The sequence below is a fragment of the Galendromus occidentalis genome, unplaced genomic scaffold (assembly GCF_000255335.2).
Source record: "Galendromus occidentalis unplaced genomic scaffold, Mocc_1.1 scf7180000077456, whole genome shotgun sequence".
Taxonomy (NCBI): domain Eukaryota; kingdom Metazoa; phylum Arthropoda; class Arachnida; order Mesostigmata; family Phytoseiidae; genus Galendromus; species Galendromus occidentalis.
Window position 1 is genome coordinate 361,369 of NW_003805444.1, and position 16,595 is coordinate 377,963.

Consider the following 16,595-nt stretch of genomic DNA (forward strand, 5'->3'; position numbering starts at 1 on the left):
ACCGGAACCGTGAAATGGTTCGGACGATTTTGATCGGCACTCGGGACACACAAAAACGCTTCCGTTACGTTTCTCCGACTTGATTGAACCAGAACCCACGAGAGCGACAAGGCGCGAACTCGCTCGCGGGAGGCTTATCACTTAAAAAAAGTTCCTCTATAGAATGGAAGACTCGGGATGTGGTTTGTGGACACCTGTCGGTCATTTCTACAATCATAAACCCCAACGGGAGACAACAAGAGGCATACAGACCAGCACTCCAGTACAAGCAGTCACATCAGAGCTGAGATCCTAATTGTTCGACATGTATGTACATTTCTATCACACATTCACCTGTCTGTCGGCCGCTCGCGACTTCAGCTCAGAACATTGGAAGCGTGAAGCTCGATGCGGACATGCGACGTTCCTCCATTTAGGAACTACCAAAGACACCTGGCGAGGTCGAAGACTGAAGAGGAGCCTGTTCCGGATGATTCAAAGCTCGTCTCTCGAACGATCATTTTTTGCGGCGTCCAAAAGCCAGAAAGACGATTGGAGGCCATGGACGTCACGGTGTCTCTTAACGAAGGCACTGAAGGACGAGAAACAATTCCCGATGAAGTGATTCGACATCGACAAGATCGCAAGATCGATGTGTGGTTCGTTTCGAGGATAGCGTACGACCTCGACGTGGAGTTCGCGGAGTCGATGTTGGAGTTCCGGTAGAAGGTGATCGTGGTCGCTGGCGACGAAAACCCAGTTGGCTGCGTGAGTGCGCACCACCGCGGTGACTTCGTTGAGAACGTCTCGTTGATCGGGGAGACACATCCGTGTCCGCATGGCGTCCGATGCTTTCACCTGTTCACCCCGATAACCGAAACACTGCGGCGCCGAAAATAGCAAGGGGGCATCTTTGACGAGTCTGCACGCGTTAGCCCAGTCGGCTCCGTTCCTCAGATGAATGCCCACGAAAGGACCGGCATGCTGATCTCTCATGGAGAAGACGAAGTCTTTCGCGCGCTCTTTCGTTCTATCCGAGAAGATAAAGTATCGCTGCAACGGCAGATTGTGTCTCTGAACTGGGAAGGCGCCCGGCGCTCCGGTGAACGCCAACACCGGGTACTCATCGACCGGATAGGCATTCGTCCACTCATGGATGAGGCTCCTATTGCTGTGAGTGTCGTAGTGGAGAGGTCCGAATATCTCGGACTTGACGAAGTTTATGCCGAAATTATCCCAAAAAGGCCCGAACGGCTTCCCATCCTTCGCCGCGCAATCCACGTGATCAACTCGTGATCTGAAACAGAACGAAAATCGCTTCTCCGGGGGCCAAACTCTGTGTGCGAGGTCTTGCATGAAGGCCTCCATCGTGATTGCTCGGTGATAGTCGAGAATTCCCGAAACGTTGAAATACTCGTCGAAAGGAACGAAACGAGGGCCGGTCCCTCCACTTGGATACTCTATCCAGGGCGGGAGGATCAAGGTTCGATCGATGGATTTTGCGAAGGCCAAAGCACCGATGTACTGATCAGCCTGGTTGCCAAAGCGTCCCATGCACGGACAGAATGCGATATAGCCATGAGGGTCCGCAGGTTGTATAACATCAGCTGACTGAGCCGCTTGCGAAACATGCGAGTAAATCCATAGGATCACCAGTACCTGGGGGAGGGGATCTCGTTAAATTATTCTCTTCCGAAGCCCCGTATCAGACGTGACGCACGAACTTAGAGGGAAAGAGCAGCAGCCTCTTACGGCGTCCCTGAGCATTGATGTATGAGCCCTACCATCTTCAAACCATCGCACCGACGGCTACGAGTTCGAGGAGCTCCACTGTTGGATTCGATTCCCGCGAATGAGGTTGCCGCCGGAACGAGCATTTCGCGGCTGAGGAGTTTCAAACGATTCGCTGCTGTCTTGCGCGGCAGAAGCCTCGACTTTGAGCGAGTGAGCTACCCGTAGCCGAGCCGGGTGTCCAAACTCAGCAAAGAAGACTTCTGATGGGGATCGGAAACTAGAATCGGCTTATTTTTCAGCATGTCTGTATATCAGCAGCGCTCCCAGGAGCAGACGACGCGCGCGCTGAAATCTCCTCACCGTCGCTCGTCGTCGGCAGGAAAACAGTCATCTCTTCGCCAGCTCCGTAGGCCGCAGCGACTGAGAACCGATCAGGTCTTCGTACCAGATCATCAGAGATCCATTGATCATTCCACTCCTCGTCAAGGAATGGAAAGATTTGGCCGAATCGTCCGTGAGTCCTCCGGATCTGTCAATGTTCATCCGGCAACATGGAGAGGGAACCTGGGATCATGAATGATGATTGAATTGAACTCAGCTGTGGCGGTTGGCCGAACTGACGACTAACTAAGCGTCAGAGAAGTGTTGTATTTAAGTTCCTTCGATACATGTGATGTTTCGATTACTGTGAAAATTCATGGTAGCGTAGCATGTCCGGTGAGGGTCTAAGTTCTGAGTGAGTATCTTTCCTGCGCGCAAGCCTGTCGGAGCTCCATGCTGGAGTTGTAGCCCGTAGCATCGGGTATGTCCGTTCTCCGGATCTCCGGCTTCATGCCCTTCCCTCTGAGCGATAACCATGCGTACTTCGGTATGACTCCCCGAAATGATCCTCAGATCGACAATAAAATACAGTTCCTCGAGACCCTGGCAGCTCTTAGTACGAGTCCTCGGATTGTAGCTCCGTGGAATTTCCACTTCTGTGGGACAAGTACAGGCATGTTCCGAGAGCCCAGTGAGCACTCATTAGAGAAACCTTTTTCTTCATTCTCTCGAGTCTCTTCCGAGTATGTCTGAAACTCCGGGAGGGTGCGCTCCAGAACAACCCGGAATCCGTTCTGCCCCTTGACTTCTGACCCGATGACCATCATCGGGATTGGGTTACGACATATGATAGCCCACCGATGATCTCCCTAGTCAGAACTTCAGTGCCTGTCTCATGCCTCCCGCTGAAGTTCTCACTTGGATTCATATCTTTTCAATTTCAGTGGACACCCCCCCGAGAATTTCGCCGATCGGGACGCCGAAATTATAGATGCCTCCTTCGAAGAAACACCGGCTTGTGAGTACTGGGTGAATCCTGAATGATTTTCACTCATACAGAGACGGGATTGCGCGCTCCCCGTGAGCCGCTCAATCATTTTTATCATTATCAATGAGATGACCACCTTGTGGTCCTAGCGCCAGGAAGATTTCAAACTACGACTGGAGCGGTGTCAGCGGGCAGCGGAGCTCAGTGCTAATCTGACATCCATATATTTGCAGCGTATTGTTCGAGTTGTGGTGTAATGTACGCTTTGCGCCTCTCACCTAGATCGTGCCCTTTTGTGACGGACCACGAGACAATGGATAGCGTCGGCGACGGCATGCTTAATTGCGATTCGTTGAGCTCGTATGGTCTCCCCCGAGCTGTGGAGGAAGACCTTCCATCGTATTACGAGCACCTCTCGCTCAGTCTCTTGGCTCCGGAAACCCCGGAGCGAGCTCCCAGTGCTCGAGGCAGACGGCGATTGCAAACCTCGATTCTCCCTTTACCAGATCATCTCTCCAGCATCGGCGATTTTCTGGAAGGTAAAACCCGAATCGCGCGCTCCGGATGAGAGTCTCGTGGACATTTCGTGGCATAGAGGGCGAGAAGCAACCCCCAAAATCGACGACGACAAAAACGAATTTCTGAACCCTTCAGGCGTTGTCGCTTACGTCGAAGTCCGCTCGGATCTGGGCGACCATTCAGACGCTATAGCAACTCTCCTCTACCGCATGGGTGCATCGATTGTCCTCACTCTTTCAACGTCGGTCACTCATGCTGTTTTGTGTTCGGCACGCCTCGCTACCGTACGTAAAGCGAAGTCGATGAGCATCCAGATCGTAGCCGCACGGTGGGTGATGGCATGCAGGGATCAACTGCGACGGGTCGAGGAAGAGGATTGGCCCATGCTGGCGAACACCGACGATTTCCGAGGTGAGCCAGCTCCTTAGAGAGAAGAATCGTGAATCTTGTGCTCCGGAAGCTATCGGCATCCTATGTTTCGATGGAACAATCAGTTATTCATTGTCGATCACGCGTCGACCGGGGAGTTTTGCGAAGCATAAACATGGGATTTCACACCGAACTGACAAAGGCAGCTTGTCTGAAGGTCTTCGACAATACCGTTACAAAGTTTCTGGCGTCAACGATACGCCATCCCCCATGTCGGTTCGGAATTTGGCGATGCTGTCGAAGAGCAGGAGGCAGCGGTCTCAGAAAATCGGAGACTCCCCGACGGCATCACCCCACTCAGCAAGATCCGCGTGGCAGTCTCCGAGAAAGAGTCTGAGGAGAGTGAGTGGAACTCCTTTAATTCAGATGAGCTTACTTCCTGAGAGATCTCCACCGCTAAAACAGCTCTCCTGATCGTCAGGTATTATTTACTCGACCGGATCTACGTGTTGCTCTGCCGATACCGAGTGAATCTGAAGGAAGAGAAGAGGAGGACGACGCAAGCATGCTCAGCATTCCCGAGACTCAAGTGAGTGAGCGGAGATGTCCGAAAAGCACACTACTGAATGCAGCTTTTGCAGATGAGATTCTTGGCAGTCTATCATTTTGTCACAATGCTTTCGTTGGGACGGACTCACGTTCTGCGGGCAAGAGACGCACAAGGGAAAATAGATTTATTTCCCGCGAGATCATTCGAAGTACCTCCAGAGAATCAAGTAGTCTACGGCAGGAGTCTTGCTTACTCCATCTTTGCGGCGCGCTCAGCGGAAACAGTTCCGATGCTGACTCCGAGTTTTTCATGTCAGGAAATCACCGAAGTACCAGAGACACAGAATCCCAATCTACCTGAATCTTTCTTCGTACCGGAGACTGATCCATTGATGTTTGACCGGGATATAGATTACTTCGCGGATGATTCCTACCTCGAAGTACCCGAAACGCAAGGAAACAACGCTCCTTATCCGGATATCGATCTCCCTGACGTGGTTAGCTTGAATGACCAACCCGCTAGGGAAGCTTCCGAACAGCATGCCCCCGATGCGTCCGAGCAGCCGATTACACAAGGTGAAACCTATTGCTTTGTTGACTGAATTCGACGCTTTATTCTTGTGAGTCAGAAGCGCTGCTGTATTGCACTATGCGAGGCGATCAGATCAATGTTTAATTCGCAGATCCGTCTCAGCGTAGGAAGATCATCGAGGACCTCTTCGCGCAGGGAAACTTGGACCTCGAAGAGAGTTTCAATAGTCTCAGCGTTCATGACAGAAGCGCGCCTCCTAACGGAATGGTTGGTGGATTGTATGATTCCTGATCTGGCATAGGAATCGATGGCAATATTGCTCGGGCTGTCCTGTCCTTCAAGGGAGCAGGAGACCTCGTCTCTATGCTTTCCCCGCGAAATAACTTCCTGCTGTGATTTGTGACCGCTACACATCAGTGCACTGTTGCAGATCTATGAGCGGAAAGAAACGTCGGCAGAAAGCATCGACATGATGATTGAAGGAAAGGAACAGGAACCGTTGAGCGATGATATCTCTCAGGATAAGTCCTTCAGTTTCTGCCGGAGCACACACATGGAGCTGACTCGAGTTGTTCAGAGCGCCCTTGGAAGGTCCGTTTCACGAGCTCCGGACGCGACCATGGTGTTGACGCAGCCGGCCCCGAACGCCGAAAATACCGCACGGATACGAGGTGAGAGTCAGAGAGGAAAATTTCCCGGGCGCAGCCACGACTCCTATCATCCTGATTCCATCATCGTCATAATAAAATATGAAGGATCAGGCTGTAATGTGATTTTTTTTTCAGAATTGGATCACGGAATGGACGAACCGCCGCAGATCGCTTATGATCATGACCATATCAGTTCTTCCCTTGAACTAGTCTTACCCCAGGGAACTTCCCAAAGTCTCTCCTCCGATGCCTCGCCGATGACGGAGAACACGGCCCTCTACCTGGGAAGAGGGGATATCGTTCCGCCTGATGACGAAGTCTCCATGGATTCGGGTGCTGTTTGTGACAGATCGGATAAGCTTAATTTGTGTAGCGAGGAAATCGGAATTTGTAACTCGACCGGAGACGAAATGATCATGTCGCACGATAGTCATGAGAAGCGTCAGAGGCGACAGGTGAGAGCGTAGAGCATCCTTGATCGATCCCAGAATTCCGCATCGAAACCCTTCACGGCGTATCTCTCGATCGTCACCGCATCTGGTCCGCGCCGCCGACGGAGGTCTCCAAAAGGGTCGTGAATTGCAGGTGCCCGAATCGAGCTCCACGAGTTTTTCGTTCTCGGGGGAAAACACGAGGCGTGACAGCAGCGGGGCGGTAGCTCAGCGCCAAAGCGTAGAGAGCATGAATCGTCAACATTCTGAAGTCTTCACGCCAATCTCGGATAGACTTCAAGCTAGAGTCAGCGGGGTGTTCTCAGACGACAACTCGCCCTGTATCGACACCCGGAGGACCATTGTCTTGACCGGTTTCAGAAATAAGCGCTCGATCTCTAAAGGCCTCAAAGACCTATCGCGGAGACTGGGCCATTACGATCTCGCTAATGAGGTGGGGAACGTCCGGACAAGCGACGAATCGATGTTTAATAATATACTATGATCTGTATACTCATCAAAACTCTTGTGGGCCCAGGTAACGACCCGTACGGAAGTTATTGTGATCGAAGAACACAAGCGGACTCTAGCTGTTCTTCTCGGCATTTCATGGGGTTGCTGGTTCGTTTCTCCGAAATGGGTGAGCACGCTCAGATACCGATTGTTGGACGTCAAAAATTAATTTTGGATAAGCGAGGTTCTTTCGTTGAGTCTTGTCCTATTGGGTTCGCCCCCCTCCTTTGGTCGCAGATTAATCCAAAAGCAAATTGTTTCGCAGGCCACTGAAACGATCAAAGTTGGGCGATGGCTTGATTTCGGAAAATTTGAAGTCAGAAATTTCTTGGCCCCAATGTTCGTGAACCGGGAAGCACGCATGAGCCTGGTCGACTCGGACAAAATAAACATATTCCGTGATATGAAAGTATTCGTTTCTCGACGAGATTCGCTCAAACCTTCGGCGGACGCAATACAGCGTATGATTCTACAAGCGGGAGGAAAGGTATGACTTGCTAAAGAGCTTGCCTATGATTTCGGTTTCGTGAAGTCTTGAATGACTCCCTCGCTCTCCACTCGATCCCGACTCCAGGCACCTCGAAGACGGACTATATCGACTTATCTTCCAAATGATTCCCAGGTTGTCTTCGATTCTCGCCAAGCGCAGGTCTTCGTGGGACTGTCGAAGCCGAAGAGAAAGCTCAGCTGTCAGATGGTGACGCCCTCCTGGATTGTTGGTGGGTGTATGCAGAAAACTAGTCGGACGGAAAGACGTAGGAGATCCCAGAATCCGAGAGATAATCGAGTATCGCCGCGGAGTCCTCTTATGATCTTGTTCTGTTCTTTGCAGAAAGTATTTCAGCAGGACAGCTCCAGCCCTATGATGAATTCCGCTTGTAGCTAACCGGTTTGATGACTGAGTATTCTTGGTCAGCCGACAACCCTTTCGCGGAGAGACCTCATTGGAAGCTCATTGAAGATTCGGAAGGGAACGAATGGTGATTGAGCGATCCTGGAACAACGCACATGGAGACTAGACACCGTAAATCGGTTGTATTATACCTTTATGGAATAAAAATCGGATATCGACATCTACGATACAATAGAAGCGACCTGCAGTGAATGCGGAATACAGTAAAAGCTCGTTACAACGACCCCCATCACAACGAATTTCTCTGTACAACGAACAAGGAATTTCTCCTCCTTTGGCCAGCTCGCCATAGGGATAGTGCTGAGCGGCATTCGTTACAGCGGAAACTCGGTACAACGAACCAGTTTCGTCGGTCCCTTCGTGTTCGTATTAACGAGCTTCTACTGTATATACTGAAGACTGATAAGAACTCTATCCATATGGGGAAGTTTTCCGAGGTTCCCTCGCTGCTTGCCCACAGCCCGCGAAAGCGATCGTCATTGTGGACATTAGTCCATAACTCCGCTCGGAACCCAGGAGATCCACGCGTTCCCGGCGGAGACGATTTTTTCGTTGAATATGTGATTCTCACATCACATGATTGAGTCTCGTGGGTCAGGTGGGTCATGAGTCAGATGGCGTACCGAGAGTGCATCGCGCTGTGGCTGCTTTCCACAATCCTCCGGGAAAAGATCACGTTTCAGTTGACTCTTTCCAAGCGATGAATGTGCAAGTAATGAAGGGACAAACGATTGTTGTTCATTGCATGTATGGGATATATTTCAACAAAAACAAGCTCTGAGCGATTGACAGACTGTTTGCTTGGGAGTCAGAGCGTATTCACAGTGTTCAAGAGTTTGTTCGATTCTGAGTGCTACATGGTTTCTATTTACATGGTGATTGTCATCGTTGACGTCGATCGGGAAAAAAACAACCGCGAAACCTCGAACGCGACCACGAGGAAGCCACAGCTATAGGCTGCCGCATTTCAATATCAAAGCCTCGGTGAAACAATAGATAGAAAGTGAGAAGAGGTTTTCGAACGACATGTAACCGCGGCTTGGCTGACGACTTGTCCCTCGCCGACTACTCCTTGAGAAGATCACATCTTGTTCACTCGATCGCTGAGCTGATCGAGCTGGTGTTGAATTCTTTCCGGGACTGCTCCAGAGAGCTGTTCATCGAAGTATTTCGCGATGGCGGCAACTTCTCTCGTCCAGAATTCTTTATCTAGGGCGAAGAGCTCATCGTAATTGGCCTCGGACTCGATTCCTTTGAGGTTGAGCGCTTCCTTGGTGGGGATCAGACCGACAGGAGTGTCCCGAGCACTACCCGCTTCATTCTCGATACGCTTCAGGATCCAGTCGAGAACCCTCGAGTTCTCACCGAATCCTGGCCAGAGGAATCGGCCCTCAGCGTCCTTCCTGAACCAGTTCACGTGGAAGATCTTCGGGAGCTGGAGACCGGGTTTGTCACCGAGCGAAAGCCAGTGCTCCAGGTACTTGGTGAAGTTGTAGCCGAAGAACGGCCTCATGGCGAAAGGATCGTGCATGATCGCTTTACCGGTGTGTTCGGCCGCAGCCGTCGCTTCGGATCGCATGGCCGAGCCGATGAAGACCCCGTGATCCCAATTGTTGGCTTCGTAGACCAGCGGAACGCCCTCGGGACGGCGACCGCCGAAGATGATTGCGGAGATCGGTACTCCTTCCGGTCTCTCCCATGCCGGGTCGATGATGGGGCACTGATTGGCAGGACTACAGAACCTGGAGTTGGGGTGGGCGGCCAGGGTCTTGCTGTCTTTCTTCGCACCTTTCCAGGTCTTGACGGTGATTCCTTCCCGGGGCTCGGACATACCCTCCCACCAATAGGATCCATCGGAAGTCTCACCGACATTCGTGAAGATGGTGTTCTTCTCCACGGTCTTCATGGCGTTCGGGTTGGTGGTGTACGAAGTTCCGGGAGCGACCCCGAAGAATCCGAACTCCGGATTGATGGCTCGGAGAACACCGTCCTTATCGAATCGCATCCAGGCGATGTCGTCACCCACACACTGAGCTTTCCAGCCCGGCAGGGTCGGAGTGATCATGGCGAGATTCGTTTTGCCGCACGCAGAGGGGAAAGCCGCCGCGACGTAGAATTTCTTGCCTTGAGGGGATGTGAGGCCGAGGATGAGCATATGCTCCGCGAGCCAGCCCTCTTTGTAACCGAGAGTGGAACCGATTCGCAGCGCGAAGCATTTCTTGCCGAGGAGCGAGTTGCCGCCGTACCCGGAACCGTAGCTCGCGATCTCGTTGAGCTCGGGAACGTGGGTGACGATGGTCTTCTCGGGGTTGCACGGCCAGTTGTTTATGGCTGGCTTCTCCATGGGGAGCGGCTGTCCTACAGAGTGCAGGCACTTGATGAAAGGTCCGTTGCCGAGTGCTCTGAGCGCGGCCCTGCCCATGCGGGTCATGATACGCATCGAGCAAACAACGTACGGCGAATCCGTCATTTGGATACCGATTTTCGACATCGGTCCGCCGACGGGGCCCATGCTGAACGGAATGACAAACATGGTACGGCCTCTCATGCAACCGGGGAAGCGTTCGTTCCAAGCCTTCTGGAGGTCCTCCGGGGAGATCCAATTCCCGAGTGATCCCTTGACACCCTCGCGCGGGGTGGGGATCGTTTCTTCTCGTCGTGGCGTGCAGATGAATGTTTTGGATTCAACTCGAGCGACATCGGCTGGATCCGTCCGAGCCAGATAGCAGTTCTCGTGCTTGTTCAGCTTGACAATCATGCCATCTAGAATTGAATTTCATCGTGAGCGTTCTGAAGATCACTTTTGAAAGCAGCCGAGATCCAATTTCCTCAAGTAATTCCAATTCTCCCCTAGCTCGTGGGGAGGCGAAGAAAAATTATCGACGTATCTATGTGAGATGACTGACCTCGAAGCATGAGCTGAATGAGGAATTCATTTTCCTCCTCACTTCCATCGCAGATATGCAGAGCCGAGGGTTTGCACAACGCGATCTTCTCTTCGACGTAAGCCCTCACATGGTCGGGGAGGGTTTTCAAATCGGAGTTGGGTCTGAAACCCACTGAGGTTTTCCGCACTTGGTTGCCGACCGATTGGGACAGACATCCCGATGCTTTAAGCCTGAAACAGAAGCGTCCCGGTCAGTTACTATGTGTATGGGCGGAGGCCTGTAGACGATAGGCCTGCAAGTTGATGAACGTCGCTTGTTGTCACGGCCGGCTTGCAGCGTATCGAATTGCGCACTTGCGGAGTCAGTCTGACTCAACTCGCGCTCTACTAGCCGGAGACCAAGCTTCCGGAAAGGTCTCGACTGAATGACGCGGTTGCCGGGAATTCCGCCGGACCGAGGCAAATATCGAGTGCATTCTAGCATCTGTTCTCCAAGATAATCTTCTCTGAGCGACACATTCCCTTTAATCTTTTCTTCTGTTTGAGTCAATCGGGGAAAGATCGCCCGATTCCGAATGGTAGTGAAATCGACAATGCGCGGAAGAATCGGGAATGACATCGAACCTTATGAAAATTCAGCTCCGCCTCGAGCTTCGACAGAAAAAAATCGCAGATGTGACTTTCTGAGCGGCGTAAATGAGAGAAGTTCCTGCGCAGTTTCAGCAGTCGCGCCATAGCCTAGAGCCCGGAGAGGCGAGCTGGCAACAGATCGTCGAGAGCAGATTCCTCGATGAATACGAATAACCAGAGAAGTACTCACTCCAATTGCTGGGGTAAAAAGTAGGATCCGGTGGCAGGCATCTTAGCAGCAGATCGAAAGAGTGCTCGAAAGGATGGCTCTCAAATCTCATTGAAGTCGTAAGACTTGTTGGAATGACAGAAGCTCTGTCGCCTGCTGTTTATATGCGGAGTGTAGACGACTCTTTCCACTCTGTGGTAGCTACCCTCCTCCTCGAAGTCATGTTCAGCCTCTTTGCTCGACAAGTCTTGCTCTATAGCTCGGTTCCGAATCTGGCTAATGCCGACGCGGAGAAAGCCATCCACGATCGATTCAATGATGAATTCCCCAGAATCGAATATCGCCTGGTGCATGCGTATGTATGTGCTACATGAGTCAACGGGGATGGAAATCGGAGCTACCAGTTGGAGGGCTCGCCCTTGTTGCATTAACTCCCGGACGGGGAAAAAACGTGAAATCAGGCGATTAATTGGACCGTAATTTCGACTTTCGCGGATGAACATAAAGAACCCTTAATTCGTGATTGTCATGAGAGTCAAGTTCTGAACAACGCTGGCGATCGATTGAGAAATCTACTCGTCCGGAGCATCTTCCCCGAGGGCCATCTCGCGACTCTCGAGCAATCAAGATCTGCTCCTTGTCCCCCACAAGTCCGAGCAAGCGAGAGTTCCGGCTTCAGGAATATTGAAGTGGAACCGGTTTGTGCTAAGATGGAACTAGCAGTAGAACAAATGATCTCGGACGCATTATTCCATTCGAGGTCCCCACAGACTGACTCTAAAGCAAGCGGAAAATATCCAAGCGGCGAAAAAGGCGAATATGTCGACCGGACGCCCTCCCTACGCCTGTTCCTTCTTTCTCTGTGGATGATCCTCGTTCCGACGCGTTTCAGGGAAGGTAATGTTCCAAAATAATTTTTTATTTCCCATGGCGATCCACCGTATCTGAAGAACGGTGTGCGGAGCAGGAGCTTCTGCTCTATCCACGCTCAGCTGATGCCGCCTTTCGGCTCTCGACCCACGTTCGTGAACTCTCCTGGTGAGCTGAACGCTCTTCTGCAGAATTCGTGGGTGCGCCGATCGAGCCGATGTCTCGCCCCGCCGGAATATTCGAAGAGGATAGTGAGCTCGGAGCTCGAGATCTGCACGACTTCAAACAATCTCGAATCTCCTGTGTTATTCTCAGAAGGATTTCGCGATACTCTCCGGGCCTCGCTGAGTGAAACGACCAGTTTTCAAGGGGAGCGAGAATCCGGATCGGGTTCCGCTCGATGTGTCTACGGCAAGTCGGGGAGTGCTGCCGGCCGCGAACATTGGGTGACTTTGCGGCGCCCGTCGACTCCTCAGCCACGTCATCTGGAGTTCCCAACAATGATCTAGAAAGGCTCTTGGTGGGTTCGAAGCTCCCCGTACCTCTTGCTGAAATCATTTTCAGAGTAAAAACAAGTAGTCTTCTCCCGAACCCCAAGCTCAAATGTATTGGAGTCATCAATCAGAAAACCCCTAATAGATTCGGGTTCTGTCAAGCTTGCTCCCTTCAACAACCGAGAACTATTGATCCATGCGAAAAGAAAAGTGCGCTCGTCACACGTTTACTCTGTCGGCGATGCGAAGCCGATGGCCAGAGCGTGATAGGCGTCTAAGTTCGCTGGAGGCTCCCCATTAAATGGATAGAATCGACAAGACACGTGGGATGGTCAAACTTGGCATCGTGTATTAACAATGCACCTGACCTGTCGACAAGGATCATTGACAATTATTGCGGTCGAGACTCGTCTGGAACCGTCCGTGGAAAAACATGATTCCGAGAGCGTTCTATATCAATCTCGACCGATGAATACTGCTCCAGACACGACCGATGGACAGCTCCCGAGACAAGAAAGCCTATCGCCATCCAATCGGTGTCGACCGTTGTCTGCTGGCCGTGTTTCATCTCGAAGCTGCTAGATGCATATCGAGTGTGTTCTGTCTCAGCGAGATGGGATCACGAGAGTATTGCTGATTCTCTAATCTAACAATGACTCTGAAGATATCGAGACGATACTAGCGTGTCGAAACCCCAGGATCGTCGAAGTCGGGGCTCTCCAGGGAGTTTGGGCGATCTGCTCATTCCGAATCGATCCTCCATTAGGTCTTCGCGAAAAATCTTTGTCTGAGGCCTCCAGGGCGAAGCGTCTTCCGTGGAGTCTGAACTGGAACGAGGCTTCATTTTCCAGACATAAGTCTGCAAGGAGAAAACTAATTCGGTCACTCTGAGGGATTCGATTTGAGGTTCTGGAACATTTCCACTCTTCTTCTGATTCTAGACTCCTCAAGCTGACCTGGATGCGGAACGAAGCCCTTTCGATGTGCGACATCATGCATAGTTGCGTATCGGCTTCACAAAGAATTGGCTCCCCCCAAACCGACTTCAGAAAACCGGTGGGAACAGCGCTAGACTACTGAGTGGAATTACAGTAAGCCGGCGTCGCCGTCGTCAGTTTCTTATGTGCGAGCGTTCGTAGCCTACGCTACCGTTGCAAGTGGATTCACTCGAAGCTCCCGCTCTAGGTCGAAGCAGCCCAGCCAAGTACGCTCAAGCTGACAGGGATGATTGTCTGACACAGTCCCCTGGCTCGACGACACCAACAAAATACGTATCGATTGAGACGGAACTCTCAGATCGGTCTATATTGCATGGCAAAGAATGTCTCCAACGGCTGCGGGGAAATATTGTTCCTTCGATCTTCTGCTCTTATTCAGATCGAGTTCGCTCACGTTGCGCGCTCTTCTACTCGTGACTCGTTACCAAGCCGAACAGAAAATGAGCTCGGTCGAGTGCGAAACTCTGGCGGGTTTCGGGAACGCACTGGATTCGAATAAGGTGGTCCAAAAATAAACGGTGGTCCCGAGGCCGGAAGAACGTCGCTCGTCCTTTCCCGGCACTCGCTGATCGAGAAGTGATCGGATGTCATTAGTCAATCCGGTCCACCGTGGAGCGGGGGAACACGCTGACTTTCTGATCGACGAGTGCCGGATGTGGATGAGTTTTTTTCCAATGAATATACAAGGATAAGTGACAGACTGGAGTCTTTCCGAATCAACACGGAGTGGACTCAGATAGATTGCCACATGCATGGAAACGGCAGCATCGCGGGTTCGCCATCATCGTCTATGTTCTGGGATATTTGCGATTGAGCTCGGAGAATATCCGTGGATGATTGATTCATTCGCGAAGGAATGCAACACGGGATCAGTGCTTATTGGGGCGGTGAGAGTCCGTCCGTAGTCCATGGGTCTTGGCAGAGCATTTTACTGCGCGAGGAGTCTAGGCCTAAATGCTTAGTAACAATTGCTGAAACCTTTGATAGGCCCATTCTTAGATACACAGATGGATGGATGCTTAGATAATTCGCGGACTGGCAGGTCAAAAGGGTCCCGTTCATAACGCCATCTTATATTGACGTTATCATGTTATCGTATTTATCTCATCTCGTGTCGCTGTCGTTCCGGTGAAAGCTGCCAGATAAAACAAAGGCATGGCGAGCGTCAAACTTTCGGCTCGAGTGGAACACAGTCTCTGCCGAAAGTCCGGTCGTGGATGCCTTCAAGTCACCTGATATCCACCAATCACCGAGAGCACGGGCTACGGGTAGCTGCAACCGATGGGATCTCAACTCAGAATTGTGGGGCTTAGCTCATGAATCGAGCGACGGAAACGTAGGATAGAGCGATCTTGGCGGTATGGTCAAAGCCCTACAATGCATCCCATCCCGCCTCTAATATTCCGATAGCTAGGTTGCACGCCTCAACCTCGTTTTGTTCCTCGAAACGGACACACATATACAGAGGATCGATTCGTATCGATAGAAATTCGGTGGGAGGCATACGCTGGGAAAATGCGAAGAACGGAGGGAAGATGAGCTCGAGGAGAAGCTCCCTTTCTCATATGATCACTCAATTCCTGGCCTCCGGGAGCTCTAGAGTCGAGTAATTTTGCGCGGAACTTGCTTTATAATAATCGTTCCATCGTAGCTAAGGAGGTATGATGTTGTCACTCAGATTATTCATTGCGAATATTTCGATATCTTCCAGACTTCGTGACGTCTCTATCCTACCAGCTGGTCGTCTATAATTTCTCGCCGACGATTCTTGAAAGGGGTCCAAGGGTTGTTGAAGACGTCGAGGGCGCCCTGAAGTTCGCCTTGAAACCTGCTCTCATTGCGTGTGCCGCTCGAAGGTTCTCTGGTTGAGTTCCGCTGGACTCCGACCTCCTCTCTGTGCGTTTCCCATGCCCCAGGTAGCAAAGTTCACAATATGCTGCATCCAATTGAGGTAGTGAGCGGGAAATCTTCAACCGGAAGAGGGACGACGGAGCCTCAAGGTGATGAAACTCATACGTATGGAAAGTGAGACTTCGAAATGCACAAGTCATGCCTTTCTTCCGCGCTAAGGAAAAATGTATGGAGGGCAGAAAGCAAAGAACGTTGATGCTTAGCAACGGAGAGTAAAGGCTCCGCCTCAGTCCGCTAGTTAGCGGGTCCGAATCGCGATCCTTCCTAGAGAAGAATTCGAACAATCGTCTTGGAGTGGAATTCCTCGACTCGGCAATCGCACAACCGGAAGATTAGCGATAGCAGTCATCGTGAGTGTTCCCATCTTAAACTTTGAAACCACTTTGCGCGAATGAACAGACGAGCGCTGGGCCCTTGCGTCGAAGAAAGAATCACCGAATTCTGAGGGTTTCGCAAGTTCCGAATGTTATTTCTCCCCAGGCTCCCTTGATCGTCTAGGATCTGCCGTGTCGGATGAAAATCTATGAAGCAGCGAGGGCGCACAGTGTCTTGCCTGGGACTAAAGTGAACTCTTGGGGATCTTCGGTCGCGGGGCCTTTCCTGCAAACCTATGATTCCAGTCCCTATCTGGTCAATTGTCCAGATGAGTCGACGACACCTATGGAGCCGCCGCACCGACGATTGCAGCCCCGGCGGCAAGAGACGAAGTTTGAGCTTACTTGAACGAGATCACCGGACACCAGCTGAAACGCGAAGCTCGAGCTCCTCGCGGTCCGCTAAAGATTTCAATATTTCGTCAGCGTTGATACCAGACACCACTTGCCTATGAACAGCATCCGCTTCGACGCTCAGTCAGATGACGTATTTTGTAGTCAGCTCCCTGCTGCAAGCGTACGTCAGTCTGATGCATGTGGAATTCGATCAATATTGCTCAAGAAGTATCGAGCGCTACTCGCTCGTAGGTTCCTTCTCGTATTTTATAATTCTCAGTAGTAAGTCAATAGGGCACTCAATACCTCCGCTCGGTTGCTCTGAGGGGAGCATGCCTCAGATCACGAAAGATATGACGCTGGGGACTCCTCATCATTCGTCTCCGGGTACGATTCAAGCATTCTCGGTGGTTGAGACGAGAACTCAG

At 51.4% G+C, this 16,595-nt stretch overlaps 3 protein-coding genes across 3 annotated transcripts; 1 reads left to right on the forward strand and 2 right to left on the reverse strand.

Annotated features, from left to right (window-relative positions):
- Positions 1-249: 249 nt before the first annotated feature.
- O-fut1 (O-fucosyltransferase 1) lies at positions 250-2,013 on the reverse strand. Its single transcript, XM_003743987.2, has 2 exons — positions 1,764-2,013; positions 250-1,638 (listed from the first exon to the last, which is right to left on the reverse strand). Exons 1-2 carry the CDS (start codon positions 1,854-1,856, stop codon positions 475-477), a joined length of 1,257 nt encoding a protein of 418 aa, XP_003744035.1. The 5' UTR covers positions 1,857-2,013; the 3' UTR covers positions 250-474.
- A 1,322-nt stretch (positions 2,014-3,335) lies between these two features.
- Positions 3,336-7,675, forward strand: MCPH1 (Microcephalin). Its single transcript, XM_029111642.1, is given in 12 exon segments — positions 3,336-3,561; positions 3,677-3,952; positions 4,128-4,312; positions 4,392-4,499; positions 4,777-5,035; positions 5,143-5,258; positions 5,422-5,662; positions 5,777-6,096; positions 6,227-6,712; positions 6,851-7,072; positions 7,208-7,304; positions 7,418-7,675. Coding segments are annotated over 12 exon segments (2,586 nt in total). The 3' UTR covers positions 7,468-7,675.
- A 552-nt stretch (positions 7,676-8,227) lies between these two features.
- LOC100900548 (phosphoenolpyruvate carboxykinase, cytosolic [GTP]) lies at positions 8,228-11,328 on the reverse strand. The gene is made up of 3 exons (XM_003743986.2): positions 11,206-11,328; positions 10,405-10,616; positions 8,228-10,261 (listed from the first exon to the last, which is right to left on the reverse strand). The coding sequence occupies exons 1-3, from the start codon at positions 11,244-11,246 to the stop codon at positions 8,580-8,582; spliced, it is 1,935 nt and encodes a 644-aa protein (XP_003744034.1). The 5' UTR covers positions 11,247-11,328; the 3' UTR covers positions 8,228-8,579.
- Between the last annotated feature and the right edge of the window lie 5,267 nt (positions 11,329-16,595).